General features: G+C 47.0%; 1 protein-coding gene across 1 annotated transcript in view; it reads right to left on the minus strand.

Annotated features, from left to right (window-relative positions):
• Window positions 1–26564, minus strand: part of kiss1rb (KISS1 receptor b) — a gene marked incomplete at both ends in the record, with an annotated part of 27086 nt that continues 522 nt past the window's right edge. Inside the window, 5 exon segments of the mRNA XM_083783373.1 lie at window positions 1–273; window positions 837–989; window positions 1522–1611; window positions 1617–1741; window positions 2381–2516. Coding sequence (XP_083639499.1) covers window positions 1–273; window positions 837–989; window positions 1522–1611; window positions 1617–1741; window positions 2381–2516 — 777 coding nt within the window.

Consider the following 26564-nt stretch of genomic DNA (forward strand, 5'->3'; position numbering starts at 1 on the left):
TCATCTCCAGAGCATGTATAAATAAATAACAAGTGTCCCGGATGAAAGAAAGTGCATCTCTGTATGTCTTTTGGGGGCCTGCCACTCCCTCTCTCGGTTCCCCACCCTGGCTCTCTCTCCGTTCCCCACCCTGGCTCTTGCCGGAGCACGCCAGGAGAAGACAGCAGGGAACGTATGCTTGAAAGCTTTTCTGAAGTTGTTACCCATGAAAGCATAAACCAGCGGGTTGACAGAGGAGTTGGAGTAAGACATGCAATGACCCAAAATCTTCAGCTGTGAACACACTATCCAAACAGAAAGTGTCAATATCGTTACAGGCTTTGTGATATGTAAGAATCAGAAGTAGAACAGGGAATTTTGATCAACACAATTTATGAAGCATGGTGAATGTTGCTTCATGGTGAAGCAGTGCAGCACTGCAGATGTACTTCATTTTGATGCCAGTGTTGCCGCCCGGCATAGAATGCCATGTATTCGACATGAAAGTAGAATTTGTGTGTTCATCATACAGTAGCAGTCAATCTAGGGCCACAGCCTGCACCAGCACCACAATTATGAGACAGTGTGAAAACAAAACCTAAATGACCTCCAGCTACAGAATACTACTACAAACGCATACAAATGACTTTGCCACGTACGACGAGCCCTGACTCTATCACCAGTAGAGCAAATGTAATTCAATGTTGATTCAAACTGCTGTCTCACGCCTGCAAAACCAAACATCTACTGCTCAGCTGAAAATGGAATCTCCCCTAGGCCATTCTAGGCTACAGGCAGGCTACACTACTACACAAACAGAGACTCTTCTAGAAGAGCAGTGTATTAGAGAGAGTCACCTTATAGAGAACATAGCTGTGGAGGCCAAATGCTTGCAAGAGGATGCAGACCTGGATGGGGCCCCAGCAGATGAGGAACAGGACCACAATCACCACCACCATGCGAGAGACCCGCGCCCGCACTGCTGCTGTGCGCTCCGCCTGAGCTGTCACCTAGCACACGGGACGAAGCGGGAGGGTTGTTATGCAAACCTTAATATAACTGATCTGTTCTATAATCTCAGGAGCAGTGGGATGCATTGTGAGCTTGTAGATCTGCTATTTTAATTTACACTGCCACGCAACAAGGTATAAATCATGCTTTTGAACACATAATTTTCAAAGTGGGATGCAGCCCCCAGGGTGCTTTTTTTCTTTTCTTCTTAAAATAAATAAATCATTAAAAAAACAAAACAAATTAAATTAAATTAATAAAATTGTTGCGCCTAAATTGGCTTGAGCATTAAGAATGTTACTAGACAGCTGTTTAGACAGATGCTGGGTTTGCTGTTTACCTGGTAGGCCTATCACAGTTTCTTTGTAGCACTAAATTGTTTTCTTTGTATGAATTGTAAATTGCAAATGAGTCAAGGACTCTTCATATTGGAATTCATGTCCGTACCAAATTACTTGTTTATTACGTTTTTACACAGACCAAATACATGAATATTTGTGATTCTGATTTCTCTGCCTCTCCATCTCGTACCTGGTAGTTGCTGTCCGTGGGCTGTATACTGGGCTGACCCATGCGCTTCAGCATGAACGCATAGCAGGCTGTGATGGTGAGTAAGGGAAACTGTAGAGGATGAAAGCTCTCTGGAGATAGAGCGAAGGGAAGGCCTCGCTGCAGTATGTCTGGGGCCCAAACCAGTAGCCAGCCTCCAGACGCTGGTATCGGGCCACAGGGATTGACAGAAGTAGAGAGCCTAAAGTGAACAGTGGTTTGATTAGCATGTACATTTGGTACTTAATCCATAACTGCACAACAGTGGCACTGTCATATTCATACCATTTAGATTTAGATGATAAATTGACCACCGAAACAGTGATTAGTAAAAACAGAGAGAGAAGAGTGTTTGGGTGAGCGGTGAGTATAGCTTATCACCGCGGTGTGACGTCATGTTGTAGTTTTCGGTGGTCACCTTATCACCTAAAACTGAAGTATGAATAGGCCTTTAGGCTGCCTCAGAACACTGCACGGTTTGTTGCAGTCTTGGTTTGGGATGTATTGGTGTCGTAGCCTGGAAACCAGACGAATCTGCCAGTGCAGTGATATTAGTCTGGCCATATGCCAGGCTATGGGTGTCCAACCATAGGGATGCAAATTATACTGTCCTCAGTGTCCTGTAGTCATCATGATTAATTGAGATTATGTAATCGCCTTCATTTATATTGTTTCATTTACAGTCTTAATAAGTCAATAACCCTGAGCAGATGAATCCTTTATCTACCGCCATTTATACAAACTAAACCAAACCTCCAATCGTTCCACATGCATTGAATGCAACCAACTCGCTGTATCTCCATTGTGTGATATAATAATAATAATAATAATAATACAGTACCAATCCAGATAGATAAGGAAATGGCCATGGCGATGCGTGGGGTGCGGTGTCGGAGAGATTGCAGAGGGTATACTGTAACATAGCAGCGGTCCACGCTCATGGCAGATAGGGTGATGCAAGTTGCCTGGGCTGTCACCTAGATTAGAACACACACACACACACACACACACACACACACACACACACACACACACACACACACACACACACACACACACACACACACACACACACACACACACACACACACACACACACACACACACACACACACACACACACACACACACACACACACAATTCAATTCAATTAAATTCAAAGGGCTTTATTGGCATGAGAAAACATACGTTTACATTGCCAAAGCAGAAAGAACAATACAACAATACAGCAATACAATCAAAACAAAAATGATGTACATTTGAAAGTCAGAATCTTCAATAGATCAATTTCTATGTACCAAGATCACTCGATGCAGGTATAGAGCAGAAATATACACAATGATTAGTCTTTAGGGTGGTTGTGTTCCATTTGATATCCTTCTCCTATCACAGCAACTCACAAATCTTGCTGCTGTGTTTGCACATTGTTGTACTTCGCCCAGCAGATATGGGAGTTTTTTGTCATTGGTCATGTTTTCAAAATCTCTGTGTGTGGTTGTAATCTGTGGGAAGTATGTGTCTCTGATGTCTTGGTACAATGGACAGATGGTTAGGAAGTGTAGCTCGGTTTCCACTTCATTTTGTGTGCAGTGGGTGCATAGTCTGTCTTCTCTCGGGATACAGGTCTGCCTATGACAGCCTTTCTCGATCGCGAAACTGTGCTCACTGAGTCTGTACCTAGTTAAGATTTTTCTTTGTTTTGGGTCGGTCACGGTGCTCAGGTATTCTGCCACTGTGTATTCTCTGTTTAGGGCCAGATAGCATTCTAGTTAGTGTGGTTGCCCGAATGGGCAACCAGACTCTTGTAACTGTGACACTTTATTATTTCACTGGAGTAGTCTTTATTTTGACGCTTTATACCTCCCACACTGTACGCTGTACGCACTTGAGCCATATGTCAAATTGACCGGAAAAATCGGGAATCGTGTGCTTGTATTTTGTTAAGAGAAATGTTGTATAGTTTAATTGATATGAATTTATTAGTGAATTAAATTTCCCCATTGACATGAATGGGAAAAGGCAAAAATTCACATTCAAGTATTTGTTCCTCGGAGACTGTAATCACTATAGTTACAAAACTTTTAGGGATAATTCCACATTATCCCTAAAATTATTTAACCTTAAAATTTTATCGGTCGGCCTCATGGTGGCGCTATAACAGCCCACTTTACCTTTTGGCTTATAACTCTTGAACCATAGGTCGTAAAATAAAAAATATTTTTTCCCTGGATTCCTTGGGTCATGACGCATCTCCCCATATAGGCCACGCCCATTTCCGCCATGATAGATTTTCCGCCATTTTGAATTTTGTCCAAAACACACTTTTTGCTTTTCCTCCTACAGATTTTGTCCAAATCTCACAGAAATCGGCACACGTGATCTCTGGACCCATCCAATTAAAACTGAACTGCAGAATTTTGAAAGTGCGTATCGTTCGGCCGTAATCGTCTTCCGAAGTTAGTAGGAGGGGCCTATATCACAAAAAATGCCATAAATCACGAACGGAATGTCCAATCCATCCCACATTTCAATCACATGTCAAAGCAATTCCATTTTCATCCATAGGGGGCGCCGCAAATGCGAGAAATGTAACCGTTTGTCGCAAAAACATGAATTTCGGGGGTTAAATCCCCTCCGAATTACTTACGCATGATCTAAGGCGTGACTTGAAATTGTAATTGGCTGGCAATACTAGTGGGAGGGGCATATGTAAGCCACTGCGGCAACCACACTCTGCAATTTTTTTAAATTTGTGATGCCTTTGACAGATGTTTGTAGAAGTCGTTCAGTTATTGTTACATCATTTTGTAATTAACCTCTTAAGTCCTACATAATATATACACTTAGTCGCACAACAATGTTCAATTGTAAAAATGGCTGATCTACAAACTCACAACACAGCATTGTGAGGCTGTTTTTGAACATTTGTAAAGGATAATTTCACGTGTTTCAAGTGATTAAAGGATGGATGGCTTTGCTGGCATTTAATGTGAATCACCACCAGCCCAGGTGAAATGTATGCATAGTTCTTGTGAGGCTGGAATCTATTTTACAGTATGGCTCTAGATGCGGAACATAGAAATGTTATGTCAGATTTTCACATTCAGAACCGTGTTAATCAGACCAGTGTGTGTCCATGTGGAAACCTCGTATGAATCTGATCTCAGGTCAGAATGGGTTAATCAGACCAGTGTGTGTCCATGTGGAAACCTCGTATGAATCTGATCTCAGGTCAGAATGGGTTAAATACTACTGAAGTTTCACTTGTAAGTTTGGGTAAGAAACTGTTTTTTTTTTTGCAGAGACTTTTTGTCTAATCACGTGGTCTGGTTCTTTATTTTCTTTACTTTATACGATAAAGCGTCCAGTACAGGAGTTATGTACAATTTGTCAATTTGCAGGTATTTAGAACAAAATTATAGACTCAAAATCTATACATGCTGCAAGTGCTCCGTCTTCCAATAAATAAGGTTTATCAAGTAGAAATACATGTTTGGTTATGGTGACATACATTTTGTGCGTTGTACATTTACATGACATTGGCAGTTATAAATAAAATTGATATAAATTAACATGTTTTGAGTACTGAGTTATTTCACCGAGCTGGTCAGTTCAGGTGAAGAAGTTTAAATGGTTTAATGTTTGAAATTATGTTAATTAATTTATTATTAGCCAAATTTGTTTGATACATATCAAGTAGTGTGTAATGGGGGTCTAATGGGGGCTCAACAAATGTGGATTTGGGAACAACTGCAGACTGCAGTACAGTATTACGTTATTAACAGATCCCTGATTGATCTAAAACGAATCCACAAATCACCAACAACACAGCAATAAGGCATTAAAACGTTTCCTTTGGAAAGTCAGAAAGTGACGTGCAAAATAAAAAATAAAATCTGCCAATTTATACACACTATGTTACACGTATACCGACGGTAGGATACCGTGTCTTTTAGGGGCGTTTCTGTGGTCAAGATAGGGCTTTTTTTTTGGTACTGTAGCCTACCTGTCAGTTCTGCTGCTGGAGTCGGGTCTTCATGTAGGCTAGCTATAGCCTATGTGGTCTTCAATGTATAGCCTATGTGGCGTGAACACTAAATCCAGGCTAAAATCGCGAGATAGTCAGCAAGTCATTAATTACAGAAGTATTTCACACACCTTTGATTCGCTGTAATAAAGGAACTAAAAGGTGATCATGAAGCAGAGGGAAACACAAAAGTCAGTTGGCAGCGCCACAGCCCAGCGACACCCACGTTGTGGCCAGAAATGTCACTCCGTTTGTAAGCTAAAGGATCCCACATAATGTAGGTTTGTAGCCTAATAATGTTGTTTTTTGATGAATTGAACAATGTGGACTTTTGATGAATTGAACAATGTGGACCCTCTAAAACAAGTGTAATGCTTAATTGGGTCGTCCACTCACAGTTAACAGTCTTTGTATTGAGTTTGTGCTTGAAATGTACTGTAATTCTACAAACTATTAATAAAATATTTAAATCAATCAATCAAACCAGAGCTAGACTACACCATGATATATTATTAGGAGTACAATAACTTTGCATTGTGAATAAAAAGGTATAGCCACAGTGGGGTTGAAGTGTAATGTAATGCTGAAGGTTTAATCACAGGGCTGTCTGCTTTATGTACTATGATTAAACGTGCATTCTGGTATTGTGAATCAATGATTGAGAAAAACATCAGAGGGGTTTGAACCCGTGAAGTTATATAAAGTTTAATTCAAAGTCGGGTGTCTAAACCGCCAGACCACTGAGGACGCTGCCAGGAAGGGGACTCATGTCTGTATTGACTATTTATAAGCCGTGACGTAACCCGCTTCCGGGTCTTACTCAAGAAAGCTCCACGTCCTCGCGGGCGTGGCCTCACGTCATACCCGGAAGGAAGTGCCGCCCCCCTTCAAATCAAGAAAGCTCCACGTCCTCGCGGGCGTGGCCTCACGTCATACCCGGAAGGAAGTGCCGCCCCCCCTCAAATACGGAAGAGACGCGTGGAGGGGGTTTTGCTCAGTGTTGTTTTGCCACGTCACCATGTCGGTCGTCGTCGTGTCCGCAGCAAGCAGGTACGTTCAATGTTATTTAATACTTAACGTTGTTGTTGTTCAAACATCTGTGATCACTTTATGTTAACTTGTTGTGATGTTTATATATTATGTTCGTGCCACTCTGTAAAACCGTGTTCCAGTAGCCGAACGGTTACTCTCGGCGCCTAGTAGACAACAGGGCCCGGGTTCGAGTCCCCATCGAGGACTGAGAGTTAGCTTCATTCTTACCAAACTAGCACAATTGTTTTAGCTTTTCTCGTCGAGGTCCATTATTCATTCAGTATTTGAGCCTAAAAATGGTGGTCCCGTGGCTCAGATACGGAATGAATAAAGGACCTCGACTTGATGCAAACAAACAGTGTTGTGTTTGTTAAGAAGAAAATAAACTCGGTCATCGACTGGGAAGTGAACCCGGGCCCGGATGTTCACATACCATCGGCTTAACCATTCGGCTACTGGATCATGGTTTTATAAAGTAGTAGTAGTAACATATATGAACACAACACAGTAGGAACAAAGCATTCTGGGATGCACGCTAGTTCGTTAGCTAGCTAGCGTGCTGCCGTCGTGAACGTGCACAATGATAGTCAACGGACCAGCGCGTTCATGTGTTTGGGGCCAGGCTGCAATACCTTAATTCGGCCACTATGTCCATTTCGCCTCAGGGTTTCCTCTGGGTGCCTTCTCTATTCATAATAATTATACTCTATGCTCACAATGGTGGTCCGTGGCTGAATAAATAATCGACTAGAGGTGAACAGAGTAGTGTTTAGATGGTTCTGTTATGACTGCATGCTGTAGTGTTTAGATGGTTCTGTTATGACTGAATGTTGTAGTATTTAGATGGTTCTGTTATGACTTCCCCTTTGCATGTTGTAGTGTTTAGATGGTTCTGTTATGACTTCTCCTCTGCATGCTGTAGTGTTTAGATGGTTCTGTTATGACTGCATGTCGTAGTATTACTATTTAGATGGTTCTGTTATGACTTCCCCTCTGCATGTTGTAGTATTTAGATGGTTCTGTTATGACTTCTCCCCTGCATGCTGTAGTATTTAGATGGTTCTGTTATGACTTCTCCTCTGCATGCTGTAGTATTTAGATGGTTCTGTTATGACTGCATGCTGTAGTGTTTAGATGGTTCTGTTATGACTGAATGTTGTAGTATTTAGATGGTTCTGTTATGACTTCCCCTCTGCATGTTGTAGTGTTTAGATGGTTCTGTTATGACTTCTCCTCTGCATGCTGTAGTGTTTAGATGGTTCTGTTATGACTGCATGTCGTAGTATTTAGATGGTTCTGTTATGACTTCCCCTCTGCATGTTGTAGTGTTTAGATGGTTCTGTTATGACTTCTCCTCTGCATGCTGTAGTATTTAGATGGTTCTGTTATGACTTCTCCTCTGCATGCTGTAGTATTTAGATGGTTCTGTTATGACTTCCCCTCTGCATGCTGTAGTGTTTAGATGGTTCTGTTATGACTTCTCCTCTGCATGCTGTAGTATTTAGATGGTTCTGTTATGACTTCTCTGCATGTTGTAGTATTTAGATGGTTCTGTTATGACTTCTCCTCTGCATGCTGTAGTGTTTAGATGGTTCTGTTATGACTTCTCCTCTGCATGCTGTAGTGTTTAGATGGTTCTGCTATGACTTCTCCTCTGCATGTTGTAGTGTTTAGATGGTTCTGTTATGACTTCTCCTCTGCATGCTGTAGTGTTTAGATGGTTCTGTTATGACTTCTCCTCTGCATGCTGTAGTGTTTAGATGGTTCTGTTATGACTTCTCCTCTGCATGTTGTAGTGTTTAGATGGTTCTGTTATGACTTCTCCTCTGCATGTTGTAGTGTTTAGATGGTTCTGTTATGACTTCTCCTCTGCATGCTGTAGTGTTTAGATGGTTCTGTTATGACTTCTCCTCTGCATGTTGTAGTGTTTAGAATGGGGGTGGGCAACTTTGACGATAGAGACTATATTTCCACAGTCCACTATATTTCCACTCTCACTCCAGAGGGCCACGTTGCATATTACTGTTGTAGCAAAAATAGCCGATGTACAAGCTCAAAACGCGTCGCAGTGCAACGCGTTTGGGGCTTATTGATCAGCTATTTTTTCCCCAAGACGGTGGATTGTGGCCCATGCCTTCCTGCTGTTATTTGTCATGTTGGTGTTCTCTATATCTTTTCGTCCTGGGCATGACGTTAAACTGTTCCGTTCGAGAGGACCGGCGACCCTCGAATGTAAACAGCCACGAAAGGAAACTATGTGTGTGTGAGGTGTTCTCTATCATTTCATTCCAGTACTACTACTTTGGGTAGTGGCTGGACGTTTGTGTAGATATTGAAAAGGAGGGGGCGAGCAGGCTACCTTGTGGTAGGCCGTTCTTTTGGGCTTTCCATTTACTCCTCTGGTCATTTAACTGGACATAGAAGCGCCTGTTGTTGAGGAGGCTTTTCCTGACCATTGTGCGGTGTTGGACAGTGTCGTAGGCAGCAGAGAGATCTCTGAATGCTGCTCCAGTTATTTGTTTTCCCTCAAACCCATCCTCAATGTGTTGGTTGAGGTTGAGCTCTGTCCAGCACAGGAGCGGCCAGGACGGAAACCACCTTGGTCTTTAGTCAGCTTGGTGTCTATGAGTGGCAAGAGGCGTTGGAGTAGCAGCCTCTCTTCTAGGTGATGCAGAGGAGGGAAATGGGTCGGTAGCTCTTTGTGGATAATGGGTCTTTGCCAGGTTTAAGGATTGCAACCACTTTGGCCTTTTCCCAGACAGAAGGGATGGTTTTCTGTGCTATGCATGTGTTCAGCATCCCCACAAGCCAGGTCTTTGCGTTGGGTCCCAGGTGCTGTAACATTTCTGCCAGTAGGTCATCAATCCCTGCTGCTTTTCCGGGTTTCAACTTTCCCATTGCAGTTTCAAGTTCTTCTAGGTCGAAGGGTTTGGTTTGAGGGCTGGCTGATTGTGCTTGGTCTGATACCACTGCGCAATGGTATTCTCCTGTGGGTCGGTGGCGGTCTTGGTCACAACTGGTGGCCAACAGTTGTAACCAACACCGTCACCGACTCACATAGAATACCATCGCACAGTGGTATCAGACCAACCACAATCAGCCAGCCCTCAAACCAAACCCTTCGACTTAGAAGAACGTGAAACTGCAATGGGAAAGTTGAAACCCGGAAAAGCAGCAGGGATTGATGGCATACTGGCAGAAATGATACAGCACCTGGGACCTAACGCAAGGACCTGGCTTGTGGGGATGCTGAACACATGCATAGCACAGAAAACCATCCCTTCTGTTTGGAAAAAGGCCGAAGTGGTTGCAATCCCTAAACCTGGCAAAGACCCATTATCCCCGAAGAGCTACCGACCCATTTCCCTCCTGCATCACCTACAAGCTCTATGAGAGGCACTAACATTTCTGAACAGACTATATTTACATCAATATGTCTGGGTCCCCACCTACTCACTCAGGGTTGACGTGTCACACCTGCAGTGATGGGAGGGGTACCAAAATGTGGTGTTTTGATTGGTTGATGGGGGCACTCCCTTAGTATAAAAGTGTATGTTTTGTGTACACATGACCTGATGAAGATCAAATAGATCGAAACGTTGTCAGTATTTCAATACAGAACGTTTTTTTTATACCTGTGAAGTGCGGGCTCCATCCAATACCTACACCAGTTGTGATGCAACAGAGTTTGCTGTGACCGTTGTGAATTATGGGTGGTGTGGTTTTTGCCAAGACGGTGGATTGTGGCTCATGCCTTCCTGCTGTTATTTGTCATGTTGGTGTTCTCTATATCTTTTCGTCCTGGGCATGACGTTAAACTGTTCCGTTCGAGAGTACCAGCGACCCTCGAATGTAAACGGCCACGAAAGGAAATTATGTGTGTGTGAGGTGTTCTCTATGGGTTGGGTTTCAGGTGGTTGTATTGTAGTAGCTTGACATTTCTTGGAGGGCACTTTCAAGGACAGACTCAATCTTCTGGAAGTCTGCTTGTTGGGTCGTAATGCAGAGGTTGTCGGCGTAGATGAAATGCTGGCATTAGGCATTGGGTAGTGGCTGGTCGTTTGTGTAGATATTGAAAAGGAGGGGGGCGAGCACACTACCTTGTGGGAGGCCGTTCTTTTGGGCTTTCCATTTACTCCTCTGGTCATTTAACTGGACATAGAAGCGCCTGTTGTTGAGGAGGCTTTTCCTGACCATTGTGCGGTGTTGGACAGTGTCGTAGGCAGCAGAGAGATCTCTGAATGCTGCTCCAGTTATTTGTTTCCCCTCAAACCCATCCTCAATGTGTTGGGTGAGGTTGAGCTCTGTCCAGCACAGGAGCGGCTGGGACGGAAACCAGCTTGGTCTTTAGTCAGCTTGGTATCTATGAGTGGCAACGAGGCGTTGGAGTAGCAGCTTCTCATATAGCCTTGTAGGTGATGCAGAGGGAAATGGGTCGGTAGCTCTTTGTGGATAATGGGTCTTTGCCAGGTTTAAGGATTGCAACCACTTTGGCCTTTTCCCAGACAGAAGGGATGGTTTTCTGTGCTATGCATGTGTTCAGCATCCCCACAAGCCAGGTCTTTGTGTTGGGTCCCAGGTGCTGTAACATTTCTGCCAGTAGGTCATCAATCTCTGCTGCTTTTCCGGGTTTCAACTTTCCCATTGCAGTTTCAAGTTCTTCTAGGTCGAAGGGTTTGGTTTGAGGGCTGGCTGATTGTGCTTGGTCTGATACCACTGTGCAATGGTATTCTCCTGTGGGTCGGTGGCGGTCTTGGTCACAACTGGTGGCCAACAGTTGTAACCAACACCGCCACCGACTCACATAGAATACCATCGCACAGTGGTATCAGACCAACCACAATCAGCCAGCCCTCAAACCAAACCCTTCGACTTAGAAGAACGTGAAACTGCAATGGGAAAGTTGAAACCCGGAAAAGCAGCAGGGATTGATGGCATACTGGCAGAAATGATACAGCACCTGGGACCTAACGCAAGGACCTGGCTTGTGGGGATGCTGAACACATGCATAGCACAGAAAACCATCCCTTCTGTTTGGAAAAAGGCCGAAGTGGTTGCAATCCCTAAACCTGGCAAAGACCCATTATCCCCGAAGAGCTACCGACCCATTTCCCTCCTGCATCACCTACAAGCTCTATGAGAGGCACTAACATTTCTGAACAGACTATATTTACATCAATATGTCTGGGTCCCCACCTACTCACTCAGGGTTGACGTGTCACACCTGCAGTGATGGGAGGGGCACCAAAATGTGGTGTTTTGATTGGTTGATGGGGGCACTCCCTTAGTATAAAAGTGTATGTTTTGTGTACACATGACATGATGAAGATCAAATAGATCGAAACGTTGTCAGTATTTCAATACAGAACGTTTTTTTTTTTTATACCTGTGATGTGCGGGCTCCATCCAATACCTACACCAGTTGTGATGCAACAGAGCTTGCTGTGACTGTTGTGAATTATGGGTGGTGTGGTCTTTGCCAAGACGGTGGATTGTGGCTCATGCCTTCCTGCTGTTATTTGTCATGTTGGTGTTCTCTATATCTTTTCGTCCTGGGCATGACGTTAAACTGTTCCGTTCGAGAGGACCGGCGACCCTTGAATGTAAACAGCCACGAAAGGAAACTATGTGTGTGTGTGAGGTGTTCTCTATCATTTCATTCCAGTACTACTACTTTGGGTAGTGGCTGGACATTTGTGTAGATATTGAAAAGGAGGGGGCGAGCAGGCTACCTTGTGGTAGGCCGTTCTTTTGGGCTTTCCATTTACTCCTCTGGTCATTTAACTGGACATAGAAGCGCCTGTTGTTGAGGAGGCTTTTCCTGACCATTGTGCGGTGTTGGACAGTGTCGTAGGCAGCAGAGAGATCTCTGAATGCTGCTCCAGTTATTTGTTTTCCCTCAAACCCATCCTCAATGTGTTGGGTGAGGTTGAGCTCTGTCCAGCACAGGAGCGGCCTGGACGGAAACCAGCTTGGTCTTTAGTCAGCTTGGTGTCTGAGTGGTATGAGGCGTTGGAGTAGCAGCCTCTCTTGTAGGTGATGCAGAGGAGGGAAATGTGTCGGTAGCTCTTTGAGGATGATGGGTCTTTGCCAGGTTTGGGGATTGCAACCACTTTGGCCTTTCTCCAGACAGAAGGGATGGTTTTCTGTGCCATGCATTTATTCAGTATCCCCACGAGCCAGGTCTTTGTGCTAGGTCCCAGGTGCTGTATCATTTCTGCCAGTATGTCATCAATCCCTGCTGCTTTTCCGGGTTTCAACTTTCCCATTGCAGTTTCGAGTTCTTCTAGGTCGAAGGGTTTGGTTTGAGGGCTGGCTGATTGAGGTTGGTCTGATACCACTGTGTGATGGTATTCTCCTGTTGATCGTTGGCGGTCTTGGTCACAACTGGTGGCCAACAGTCGTAACCAACACCGCCACCGACCCACATAGAATACCATCGCACAGTGGTATCAGACCAACCACAATCAGCCAGTCCTCAAACCAAACCCTTCGACCTAGAAGAACTTGAAACTGCAATGGGAAAGTTGAAACCCGGAAAAGCAGCAGGGATTGATGACATGCTGGAAGAAATGATACAGCACCTGGGACCTAGCGCAAAGACCTGGCTTGTGGGGATGCTGAACACGTGCATGGCACAGAAAACCATCCCTTCTGTCTGGAGAAAGGCCAAAGTGGTTGCAATCCATAAACCTGGCAAAGACCCATTATCCCCGAAGAGCTACCGACCCATTTCCTTCCTCTGCATCACCTACAAGCTCTATGAGAGGCACTAACATTTCTGAACAGACTATATTTACATCAATATGTCTGGGTCCCCACCTACTCACTCAGGGTTGACGTGTCACACCTGCAGTGATGGGAGGGGCACCAAAATGTGGTGTTTTGATTGGTTGATGGGGGCACTCCCTTAGTATAAAAGTGTATGTTTTGTGTACACATGACCTGATGAAGATCAAATAGATCGAAACGTTGTCAGTATTTCAATACAGAACGTTTTTTTTATACCTGTGATGTGCGGGCTCCATCCAATACCTACACCAGTTGTGTTGCAACATAGTTTGCTGTGACTGTTGTGAATTATGGGTGGTGTGGTCTTTGCCAAGACGGTGGATTGTGGCTCATGCCTTCCTGCTGTTATTTGTCATGTTGGTGTTCTCTATATCTTTTCGTCCTGGGCATGACGTTAAACTGTTCCGTTCGAGAGGACCGGCGACCCTCAAATGTAAACAGGAGTAGCAGCCTCTCTTGTAGGTGATGCAGAGGAGGGAAATGGGTCGGTAGCTCTTTGGGGATGATGGGTCTTTGCCAGGTTTGGGGATTGCAACCACTTTGGCCTTTCTCCAGACAGAAGGGATGGTTTTCTGTGCCATGCATGTATTCAGCATCCCTACGAGCCAGGTGTTTGCGTTAGGTTCCAGGTGCTGTATAATTTCTGCCAGTATGTCATCAATCCCTGCTGCTTTTCCGGGTTTCAACTTTCCCATTGCGGTTTCGAGTTCTTCTAGGTCGAAGGGTTTGGTTTGAGGGCTGGCTGATTGTGGTTGGTCTGATGCCACTGTGCAATGGTAATCTCCTGTGTGTCGGCGGCGGTGTTGGTTACGACTGTTGGCCACCAGTTGTGATGCAACAGAGTTCGCTGTGACCGTTGTGAATTATGGGTGGCTCCCTGAGGTCCTTGATCCCCATGGGGTCCAACAGTGGCCATTGAAGCGTGCACACACACATGCACACATGGACCTTTAAATGAACAACAACACAAAAACTAAGGCGCTGGTGTCGGACTTCTGGTTTACCGGAACGGGGTTCAACTCCCTGCAGTGCCCTGCTCAATGTGTTGTATTTCATTCATTGGTCCATGGTCTCAGGTCATTGAGCGGCGCGCTATAGTGCGCGATTCTTCATCTCCATCCAATAACTACACCAGTTGTGACGCAATAGTTTGCTGTGACCGTTGTGAATTATGGGTGGTGTGGTCTTTGCCAAGACGGTGGATTGTGGCCCATGCCTTCCTGCTGTTATTTGTCATGTTGGTGTTCTCTATATCTTTTCGTCCTGGGCATGACGTTAAACTGTTCCGTTCGAGAGGACCGGCGACCCTCGAATGTAAACAGCCACAAAAGGAAACTATGTGTGTGTGAGGTGTTCTCTATCATTTAATTCCAGACTTTCCTTCGTTCATTCCCAACTTCACTGTCTATCTCCTGTGTTCTCCATTCATCTTGAGCGATACACAGTCGTCTGATGTGCGGGGGGAGGTGCCGGCTAGCGCATAAAGGCACGGGACAGGTGTTGTCTTGACGCATCCCGTGTTGATGCGACAGGTGTCATTTAGGGCTGTGTCGACCAATTTGGTGTGACGTGATCGGCTCCAGCTTGAGCAGGCATACTCTGCTGTAGAGAAAGACAGGGCCATGGCAGTTGCACAGATTGTTTGTGGGTCTGCGCCCCTCTTGGATTTCACTAGTTTTCACAGGATGTTATTGTGGGTGTTGACCGTGGCTTTTGTGTTCTCCAGGTGTTTTTTGAAGAAGAGTGTCCTGTCCAGTGTAACTCCAAGATACATGGGGTGGGTATGGTTGGAGAGTTTGTGACCATCCCAAGTGACGCTCAGTTCTTTTTTCGCGTCTCGGTTCCTCAGGTGGAAGCTGCATAGTTGGGTTTGTGTGTCTTTCTTTTTCTGTCTTTCTTTCTTAGGACGGAGATCAAGGTAGACGCCGTTGGAAGGCTCAACACAAGCCGGTGCCCCTAGAGATCCATCCCAAAGCTTCCCTCAGGGAGCCCAGCATGCCAGCTAGCCAGCAAGCCTGCCCAGTCAGCGAACGCAGCCAGTCAGCTCCGCCAGTCAGCCAGTGTAGATAGTCAGGCTGCCAAGCCAGAGCATATCAGCCCTTGCAGTCAGCCACTGCAGCCATGCCAGCCTTGCTCAGTCAGCTCAGCCAGGCCTCTGTCGAGGCCTGGCTCTCTGTCTGCCTGGCCCGGTCTGCCCCGCCCTGCCTTGCAGCAACAGAACCAGCCTTTCTGGCAAGCCAGCCAGCTCAGAATGCGAGCTGAGCAAGCCAGTGCAGCAACAAGCCCAGACTAGGTTACTGCAGCCTTACTGTGCAGCCACAGCCACTCAGCGGAGATCAGCAGGAGCTGGCCAGGCTCCAACCCTTGCAGCGCAGCCTTAGGCCGGATAGTCCCCCTGCCTGCACTTTGTTGCCTTCCTGGCCTGTCTGCCTGCCTAGGCGCCTCGGTCTTCCTGTCTGTCTGCCTTGGCCTGCCTGTCTGAAACTGGTTAAGACTAACTGCGTGCTTGCCAGCTGCGCTGGCTTGCTGAGCTCGTATTCTGAGCTGGCTGGCTTGCTAGCAAGGCTGGTTCTGTTGCTGCAAGGCAGGGCAGGGCAGACCGGGCCAGGCAGACAGAGAGCCAGGCCTCGAGAGAGGCCTGGCTGAGCTGACTGAGCAAGGCTGGTATGGCTGCAATGGCGGACTGCAAGGGCTGATATGCTCTGGCTTGTCAGCCTGACTTTCTACACTGGCTGACTGGCGGAGCTGGCTGGCTGCGTTGGCTGACTGGGCGGGCTTGCTGGCTAGCTGGCTTGCTGGACTCCCTGAGGGAAGCTTTGGGATGGATCTCTAGGGGCATCGGCTTGTGTTGAGCCTTCCAACGGCGTCTACCTTGATCTTCATCCTAAGAAAGACAGACAGAAAAAGAAAGACACACACAAAGTCAACTATGCAGCTTCCACATGAGGAAGGCAGGCAGGAAGGCAGGCACGCAGGCACAAGCTGCCTGCGTGCTTGCTTCGCCCTCCAGTTGCTGCTCCAGTTATTTGTTTTCTCTCAAACCCATCCTCAATGTGTTGGGTGAGGTTGAGCTCTGTCCAGCACAGGACGGGACGGAAACCACCTTGGTCTTTAGTCAGCTTGGTGTCTATGAGTGGTATGAGGCGTTGGAGTAGCAGCCTCTCTTGTAGGTGATGCAGAGGAGGGAAATGGGTCGGTAGCTCTTTGAGGATGATGGGTCTTTGCCAGGTTTGGGGATTGCAACCACTTTGGCCTTTCTCCAGACAGAAGGGATGGTTTTCTGTGCCATGCATGTGTTCAGCATCCCCACGAGCCAGGTCTTTGCGTTAGGTTCCAGGTGCTGTATCATTTCTGCCAGTATGTCATCAATCCCTGCTGCTTTTCCGGGTTTCAACTTTCCCATTGCAGTTTCGAGTTCTTCTAGGTCGAAGGGTTTGGTTTGAGAGCTGGCTGATTGTGGTTGGTCTGATACCACTGTGCGATTGTATTCTCCTTTGGGTCGGCGGCGGTGTTGGTTACGACTGTTGGCCACCAGTTGTGATGCAACAGAGTTCGCTGTGACCGTTGTGAATTATGGGTGGCTCCCTGAGGTCCTTGATCCCCATGGGGTCCAACAGTGGTGAAGCGTGCACACACACATGCACACATGCACCTACACACGCACAGGCGCACATGCGTATGCACACCTGGACCTTTAAATGAACAACAACACAAAAACTAAGGCACTGGTGTCGGACTTCTGGTTTACCGGAACGGGGTTCAACTCCCTGCAGTGCCCTGCTCAAATGTGTTGTATTTCATTCATTGGTCCATGGTCTCAGGTCATTGAGCGGCGCGCTATTGTGCGCGATTCTTCATCATTGTTGAGGATTTTTTAAAGGTGAAAATCAAGGAAAAGCAAAAGGCTATAGTCCATGGTCACGGACCGCATACTGGTCAAGGTCATTTATACTGGGGAAGATCATTTACTAGTCTTGTAAAGGTCATTTACACTGGTCAAGGTCATTTACTAGTCTCATGAAGGTAATTTATACTGGTCACAGTCATATACTGGTCACGGTCATTTCTACTGGTGAAGGTCATTTATACTGGTCAAGGTCATTTGTACTTGTCAAGGTCATTTATACTGGTCAAGGTCATTTACTAGCCTTATTGAAGGTAATTTATACTGCTCAAGGTCATTGATATTGGTCAAGGTCATTAAGTGGCACGCTATAGTGCGCGATTCTTCATCATTGTTGAGGATTTGAAAAAAGGTTAAATCGCAGAAAAGCGAAAGGCTAAAGTCCATGGTCACGGAGGGCATACTATAGTATGTTGTTTTTCATTTTTTGGTGGTGTGCGGGCTCCATCCAATAACTACACCAGTTGTGATGCAATAGAGTTTGCTGTGACCGTTGTGAATTATGGGTGGTGTGGTCTTTGCCAAGACGGTGGATTGTGGCCCATGCCTTCCTGCTGTTATTTGTCATGTTGGTGTTCTCTATATCTTTTCGTCCTGGGCATGACGTTAAACTGTTCCGTTCGAGCGGACCGGCGACCCTCGAATGTAAACAGCCACAAAAGGAAACTATGTGTGTGTGAGGTGTTCTCTATCATTTCATTCCAGACTTTCCTTCGTTCATTCCCAACTTCACTGTCTATCTCCTGTGTTCTCCATTCATCTTGAGCGATACACAGTCGTCTGATGTGCGGGGGGAGGTGCCGGCTAGCGCATAAAGGCACGGGACAGGTGTTGTCTTGACGCATCCCGTGTTGATGCGACAGGTGTCATTTAGGGCTGTGTCGACCAATTTGGTGTGACGTGATCGGCTCCAGCTTGAGCAGGCATACTCTGCTGTAGAGAAAGACAGGGCCATGGCAGTTGCACAGATTGTTTGTGGGTCTGCGCCCCTCTTGGAGTTCACTAGTTTTCACAGGATGTTATTGTGGGTGTTGACCGTGGCTTTTGTGTTCTCCAGGTGTTTTTTGAAGAAGAGTGTCCTGTCCAGTGTAACTCCAAGATACATGGGGTGGGTATGGTTGGAGAGTTTGTGACCATCCCAAGTGACGCTCAGTTCTTTTTTCGCGTCTCGGTTCCTCAGGTGGAAGCTGCATAGTTGGGTTTGTGTGTGTCTTTCTTTTTCTGTCTTTCTTTCTTAGGACGGAGATCAAGGTAGACGCCGTTGGAAGGCTCAACACAAGCCGATGCCCCTAGAGATCCATCCCAAAGCTTCCCTCAGGGAGCCCAGCAAGCCAGCTAGCCAGCAAGCCTGCCCAGTCAGCGAACGCAGCCAGTCAGCTCCGCCAGTCAGCCAGTGTAGAAAGTCAGGCTGCCAAGCCAGAGCATATCAGCCCTTGCAGTCAGCCACTGCAGCCATGCCAGCCTTGCTCAGTCAGCTCAGCCAGGCCTCTCTCGAGGCCTGGCTCTCTGTCTGCCTGGCCCGGTCTGCCCTGCCCTGCCTTGCAGCAACAGAACCAGCCTTTCTGGCAAGCCAGCCAGCTCAGAATGCGAGCTGAGCAAGCCAGTGCAGCAACAAGCCCAGACTAGGTTACTGCAGCCTTACTGTGCAGCCACAGCCACTCAGCGGAGATCAGCAGGAGCTGGCCAGGCTCCAACCCTTGCAGCGCAGCCTTAGGCCGGATAGTCCCCCTGCCTGCACTTTGTTGCCTTCCTGGCCTGTCTGCCTGCCTAGGCGCCTCGGTCTTCCTGTCTGTCTGCCTTGGCCTGCCTGTCTGAAACTGGTTAAGACTAACTGCGTGCTTGCCAGCTGCGCTGGCTTGCTGAGCTCGTATTCTGAGCTGGCTGGCTTGCTAGCAAGGCTGGTTCTGTTGCTGCAAGGCAGGGCAGGGCAGACCGGGCCAGGCAGACAGAGAGCCAGGCCTCGAGAGAGGCCTGGCTGAGCTGACTGAGCAAGGCTGGTATGGCTGCAATGGCGGACTGCAAGGGCTGATATGCTCTGGCTTGTCAGCCTGACTTTCTACACTGGCTGACTGGCGGAGCTGGCTGGCTGCGTTGGCTGACTGGGCGGGCTTGCTGGCTAGCTGGCTTGCTGGACTCCCTGAGGGAAGCTTTGGGATGGATCTCTAGGTGCATCGGCTTGTGTTGAGCCTTCCAACGGCGTCTACCTTGATCTTCATCCTAAGAAAGACAGACAGAAAAAGAAAGACACACACAAAGTCAACTATGCAGCTTCCACATGAGGAAGGCAGGCAGGAAGGCAGGCAGGCACGCAGGCAGGCACAAGCTGCCTGCGTGCTTGCTTCGCCCTCCAGTTGCTGCTCCAGTTATTTGTTTTCCCTCAAACCCATCCTCAATGTGTTGGGTGAGGTTGAGCTCTGTCCAGCACAGGACGGGACGGAAACCACCTTGGTCTTTAGTCAGCTTGGTGTCTATGAGTGGTATGAGGCGTTGGAGTAGCAGCCTCTCTTGTAGGTGATGCAGAGGAGGGAAATGGGTCGGTAGCTCTTTGAGGATGATGGGTCTTTGCCAGGTTTGGGGATTGCAACCATTTTGGCCTTTCTCCAGACAGAAGGGATGGTTTTCTGTGCCATGCATGTGTTCAGCATCCCCACGAGCCAGGTCTTTGCGTTAGGTTCCAGGTGCTGTATAATTTCTGCCAGTATGTCATCAATCCCTGCTGCTTTTCCGGGTTTCAACTTTCCCATTGCAGTTTCGAGTTCTTCTAGGTCGAAGGGTTTGGTTTGAGGGCTGGCTGATTGTGGTTGGTCTGATACCACTGTGCGATGGTATTCTCCTGTGGGTCGGCGGCGGTGTTGGTTACGACTGTTGGCCACCAGTTGTGATGCAACAGAGTTCGCTGTGACCGTTGTGAATTATGGGTGGCTCCCTGAGGTCCTTGATCCCCATGGGGTCCAACAGTGGTCATTGAAGCGTGCACAGACACATGCACACATGCACCTACACACGCACAGGCGCACATGCGTATGCACACCTGGACCTTTAAATTAACAACAACACAAAAACTAAGGCACTGGTGTCGGACTTCTGGTTTACCGGAACGGGGTTCAACTCCCTGCAGTGCCCTGCTCAATGTGTTGTATTTCATTCATTGGTCCATGGTCTCAGGTCATTGAGCGGCGCGCTATAGTGCGCGATTCTTCATCATTGTTGAGGATTTTTTAAAGGTGAAAATCAAGGAAAAGCAAAAGGCTATAGTCCATGGTCACGGACCGCATACTGGTCAAGGTCATTTATACTGGTGAAGATCATTTACTAGTCTTATAAAGGTCATTTATACTGGTCACGGTCATTTACTAGTCTCATGAAGGTCATGTATACTGGTCACAGTCATATACTGGTCACGGTCATTTCTACTGGTGAAGGTCATTTATACTGGTCACGGTCATTTGTACTTGTCAAGGTCATTTATACTGGTCAAGGTAATTTACTAGTCTTATTGAAGGTAATTTATACTGCTCAAGGTCATTGATATTGGTCAAGGTCATTAAGTGGCACGCTATAGTGCACGATTCTTCATCATTGTTGAGGATTTGAAAAAAGGTTAAATCGCAGAAAAGCGAAAGGCTAAAGTCCATGGTCACGGAGGGCATACTATAGTATGTTGTTTTTCTTTTTTTGGTGGTGTGCGGGCTCCATCCAATAACTACACCAGTTGTGATGCAATAGAGTTTGCTGTGACCGTTGTGAATTATGGGTGGTGTGGTCTTTGCCAAGACGGTGGATTGTGGCCCATGCCTTCCTGCTGTTATTTGTCATGTTGGTGTTCTCTATATCTTTTCGTCCTGGGCATGACGTTAAACTGTTCCGTTCGAGAGGACCGGCGACCCTCGAATGTAAACAGCCACGAAAGGAAACTATGTGTGTGTGAGGTGTTCTATCATTTCATTCCAGTACTACTACTTTGGGTAGTGGCTGGACGTTTGTGTAGATATTGAAAAGGAGGGGGCGAGCAGGCTACCTTGTGGTAGGCCGTTCTTTTGGGCTTTCCATTTACTCCTCTGGTCATTTAACTGGACATAGAAGCGCCTGTTGTTGAGGAGGCTTTTCCCGACCATTGTGCGGTGTTGGACAGTGTCATAGGCAGCAGAGAGATCTCTGAATGCTGCTCCAGTTATTTGTTTTCCCTCAAACCCATCCTCCATGTGTTGGGTGAGGTTGAGCTCTGTCCAGCACAGGAGCGGCCAGGACGGAAACCAGCTTGGTCTTTAGTCAGCTTGGTGTCTGTGAGTGGTATGAGGCGTTGGAGTAGCAGCCTCTCTTGTAGGTGATGCAGAGGAGGGAAATGGGTCGGTAGCTCTTTGGGGGTGATGGGTCTTTGCCAGGTTTGGGGATTGCAACCACTTTGGCCTTTCTCCAGACAGAAGGGATGGTTTTCTGTGCCATGCATTTATTCAGTATCCCCACGAGCCAGGTCTTTGCGTTAGGTCCCAGGTGCTGTATCATTTCTGCCAGTATGTCATCAATCCCTGCTGCTTTTCCGGGTTTCAACTTTCCCATTGCAGTTTCGAGTTCTTCTAGGTCGAAGGGTTTGGTTTGAGGGCTGGCTGATTGAGGTTGGTCTGATACCACTGTGTGATGGTATTCTCCTGTGGGTCGGTGGCGGTGTTGGTCACAACTGGTGGCCAACAGTCGTAAACAACACCGCCACCGACCCACATAGAATACCATCGCACAGTGGTATCAGACCAACCACAATCAGCCAGTCCTCAAACCAAACCCTTCGACCTAGAAGAACTTGAAACTGCAACGGGAAAGTTGAAACCCAGAAAAGCAGCAGGGATTGATGACATGCTGGAAGAAATGATACAGCACCTGGGACCTAGCGCAAAGACCTGGCTTGTGGGGATGCTGAACACGTGCATGGCACAGAAAACCATCCCTTCTGTCTGGAGAAAGGCCAAAGTGGTTGCAATCCCTAAACCTGGCAAAGACCCATTATCCCAGAAGAGCTACCGACCCATTTCCTTCCTCTGCATCACCTACAAGCTCTATGAGAGGCACTAACATTTCTGAACAGACTGTATTTACATCAATATGTCTGGGTCCCCACATACTCACTCAGGGTTGACGTGTCACACCTGCAGTGATGGGAGGGGCACCAAAATGTGGTGTTTCTATTGGTTGATGGGGGCACTCCCTTAGTATAAAAGTGTATGTTTTGTGTACACATGACCTGATGAAGATCAAATAGATCGAAACGTTGTCAGTATTTCAATACAGAACGTTTTTTTTACACCTGTGATGTGCGGGCTCCATCCAATACCTACACCAGTTGTGATGCAACAGAGTTTGCTGTGACCGTTGTGAATTATGGGTGGTGTGGTCTTTGCCAAGACGGTGGATTGTGGCTCATGCCTTCCTGCTGTTATTTGTCATGTTGGTGTTCTCTATATCTTTTCGTCCTGGGCATGACGTTAAACTGTTCCGTTCGAGAGGACCGGCAACCCTCGAATGTAAACAGGAGTAGCAGCCTCTCTTGTAGGTGATGCAGAGGAGGGAAATGGGTCGGTAGCTCTTTGGGGATGATGGGTCTTTGCCAGGTTTGGGGATTGCAACCACTTTGGCCTTTCTCCAGACAGAAGGGATGGTTTTCTGTGCCATGCATGTATTCAGTATCCCCACGAGCCAGGTCTTTGCGTTAGGTCCCAGGTGCTGTATCATTTCTGCCAGTATGTCATCAATCCCTGCTGCTTTTCCGGGTTTCAACTTTCCCATTGCAGTTTCGAGTTCTTCTAGGTCGAAGGGTTTGGTTTGAGGGCTGGCTGATTGAGGTTGGTCTGATACCACTGTGCGATGGTATTCTCCTGTGGGTCGGTGGCGGTTTTTCGCGTCTCGGTTCCTCAGGTGCAAGCTGCATAGTTGGGTTTGTGTGTGTCTTTCTTTTTCTGTCTTTCTTTCTTAGGACGGAGATCAAGGTAGACGCCGTTGGAAGGCTCAACACAAGCCGATGCCCCTAGAGATCCATCCCAAAGCTTCCCTCAGGGAGTTCAGCAAGCCAGCTAGCCAGCAACCCTGCCCAGTCAGCGAACGCAGCCAGTCGGCTCCGCCAGTCAGCCAGTGTAGAAAGTCAGGCTGCCAAGCCAGAGCATATCAGCCGTTGCAGTCAGCCACTGCAGCCATACCAGCCTTGCTCAGTCAGCTCAGCCAGGCCTCTCTCGAGGCCTGGCTCTCTGTCTGCCTGGCCCGGTCTGCCCTGCCCTGCCTTGCAGCAACAGAACCAGCCTTTCTGGCAAGCCAGCCAGCTCAGAATGCGAGCTGAGCAAGCCAGTGCAGCAGCAAGCCCAGACTAGGTTACCGCAGCCAAGACCAGCAGGAGCTGGCCAGGCTCCAACCCTTGCAGCGCAGCCTTAGGCCGGATAGTCCCCCTGCCTGCACTTTGTTGCCTTCCTGGCCTGTCTGCCTGCCTAGGCGCCTCGGTCTTCCTGTCTGTCTGCCTTGGCCTGCCTGTCTGAAACTGGTTTAGACTAACTGCGTGCTTGCCAGCTGCGTTGGCTTGCTGAGCTCGTATTCTGAGCTGGCTGGCTTGCTAGCAAGGCTGGTTCTGTTGCTGCAAGGCAGGGCAGGGCAGACCGGGCAAGGCAGACAGAGAGCCAGGCCTCGAGAGAGGCCTGGCTGAGCTGACTGAGCAAGGCTGGTATGGCTGCAATGGCGGACTGCAAGGGCTGATATGCTCTGGCTTGTCAGCCTGACTTTCTACACTGGCTGACTGGCGGAGCTGGCTGGCTGCGTTGGCTGACTGGGCGGGCTTGCTGGCTAGCTGGCTTGCTGGGCTCCCTGAGGGAAGCTTTGGGATGGATCTCTAGGGGCATCGGCTTGTGTTGAGCCTTCCAACGGCGTCTACCTTGATCTTCATCCTAAGAAAGACAGACAGAAAAAGAAAGACACACACAAAGTCAACTATGCAGTTTCCACATGAGGAAGGCAGGCAGGAAGGCAGGCAGGAAGGCAGGCAGGCACGCAGGCAGGCACAAGCTGCCTGCGTGCTTGCTTCGCCCTCCAGTTGCTGCTCCAGTTATTTGTTTTCCCTCAAACCCATCCTCGAAGTGTTGGGTGAGGTTGAGCTCTGTCCAGCACAGGACGGGACGGAAACCAGCTTGGTCTTTAGTCAGCTTGGTGTCTATGAGTGGTATGAGGCGTTGGAGTAGCAGCCTCTCTTGTAGGTGATGCAGAGGAGGGAAATGGGTCGGTAGCTCTTTGAGGATGATGGGTCTTTGCCAGGTTTGGGGATTGCAACCACTTTGACCTTTCTCCAGACAGAAGGGATGGTTTTCTGTGCCATGCATGTGTTCAGCATCCCTACGAGCCAGGTCTTTGCGTTAGGTTCCAGGTGCTGTATAATTTTTGCCAGTATGTCATCAATCCCTGCTGCTTTTTCGGGTTTCGAGTTCTTCTAGGTCGAATGGTTTGGTTTGAGGGCTGGCTGATTGTGGTTGGTCTGATACCACTGTGCGATGGTATTCTCCTGTGGGTCGGCGGCGGTGTTGGTTACGACTGTTGGCCACCAGTTGTGATGCAACAGAGTTTGCTGTGACCGTTGTGAATTATGGGTGGCTCCCTGAGGTCCTTGATCGCCATTGGGTCCAACAGTGGTCATTGAAGCGTGCACACACACATGCACACATGCACCTACACACGCACAGGCGCACATGCGTATGCACACCTGGACCTTTAAATGAACAACAACACAAAAACTAAGGCACTGGTGTCGGACTTCTGGTTTACCGGAACGGGGTTCAACTCCCTGCAGTGCCCTGCTCAATGTGTTGTATTTCATTCATTGGTCCATGGTCTCAGGTCATTGAGCGGCGCGCTATAGTGCGCGATTCTTCATCATTGTTGAGGATTTTTTAAAGGTGAAAATCAAGGAAAAGCAAAAGGCTATAGTCCATGGTCACGGGCCGCATACTGGTCAAGGTCATTTATACTAGTGAAGATCATTTACTAGTCTTATAAAGGTCATTTATACTGGTCAAGGTCATTTACTAGTCTCATGAAGGTCATGTATACTGGTCACAGTCATATACTGGTCACGGTCATTTCTACTGGTGAAGGTCATTTATACTGGTCAAGGTCATTTGTACTTGTCAAGGTCATTTATACTGGTCAAGGTCATTTACTAGTCTTATTGAAGGTAATTTATACTGCTCAAGGTCATTGATATTGGTCAAGGTCATTAAGTGGCGCGCTATAGTGCGCGATTCTTCATCATTGTTGAGGATTTTAAAAAAGGTGAAAATCGCGGAAAAGTGAAGGGCTATAGTCCATGGTGTCGGACTGCATACTGGTCAAGGTAATTTATACTGGTCAAGGTCATTTATACTGGTCAAGGTCATTTATACTGATCAAGGTCATTTATACTGGTGAAGGTCATTTATACTGGTGAAGGTCATTTATACATGTCAAGGTCATTAATCCATGGTCTCGGAGGTCATACAATAGTATGTTGGTTTTTTTTCGATTTCATGAGCCATCTTCTATAACAACACGTTTGATGTCAAAGCCTGTGTACATTCTAGATCAATATATTGATCGTATCCATACCTACCTACCTAGATTAATAACTATACACTTACAAACTGGTAATGAAATAGGCTATTATACCAATACAAATACATAATTCTGGAAATAATGTATACTTTTGCACAGTACAATATAATTTAACCATTTCTATTTGATTACATTACACTTCTCTAGGTCACACGAAAAAAGGACAACCAAATCAACTGATCTTTTGCCCCCAACCCTCCCCCCAAAAATAATAGAAATACAATAAATAAATAAAAACATTACTTTACCTTCAAATGTTTGAAGTGTCCATAATACTTTAGTACTTTCCTTCATTTTCCTTCAACTTTAAAATAAAGATTTTGTTAATTTCCTTATTTTGGTCAGTTTCTGGTCAGTTAAGCGATAAGCAGACGTCGTGTAGACTGCCCAGTCAACTCTCTATCGCAGTCTCTCAGGTCTCAGATCAAAGCTCTGCCTCAGACCATCACAGCCCCAGGAGGAAGGGGAGATAGGGAGGAGAGTACAAAACCTATTTCTGCATTTAACTGCATGCGTGTGTATTTAACTGGGAATCTGTGCATTCTGAAAAGTCTATGAAAGCCGTTTGGGGTAAAAGTTCCATCAAAAAGTATCGAAGGTATATGGTCTCAGCTATGTAGGAAACAATTAAATTGTTTTGAATAAATGTTTTAAAGTTCAAT

The sequence above is a fragment of the Protomyctophum parallelum genome (assembly GCF_964188405.1).
Source record: "Protomyctophum parallelum genome assembly, chromosome: 15".
Classification (NCBI taxonomy): Eukaryota; Metazoa; Chordata; class Actinopteri; order Myctophiformes; family Myctophidae; genus Protomyctophum; species Protomyctophum parallelum.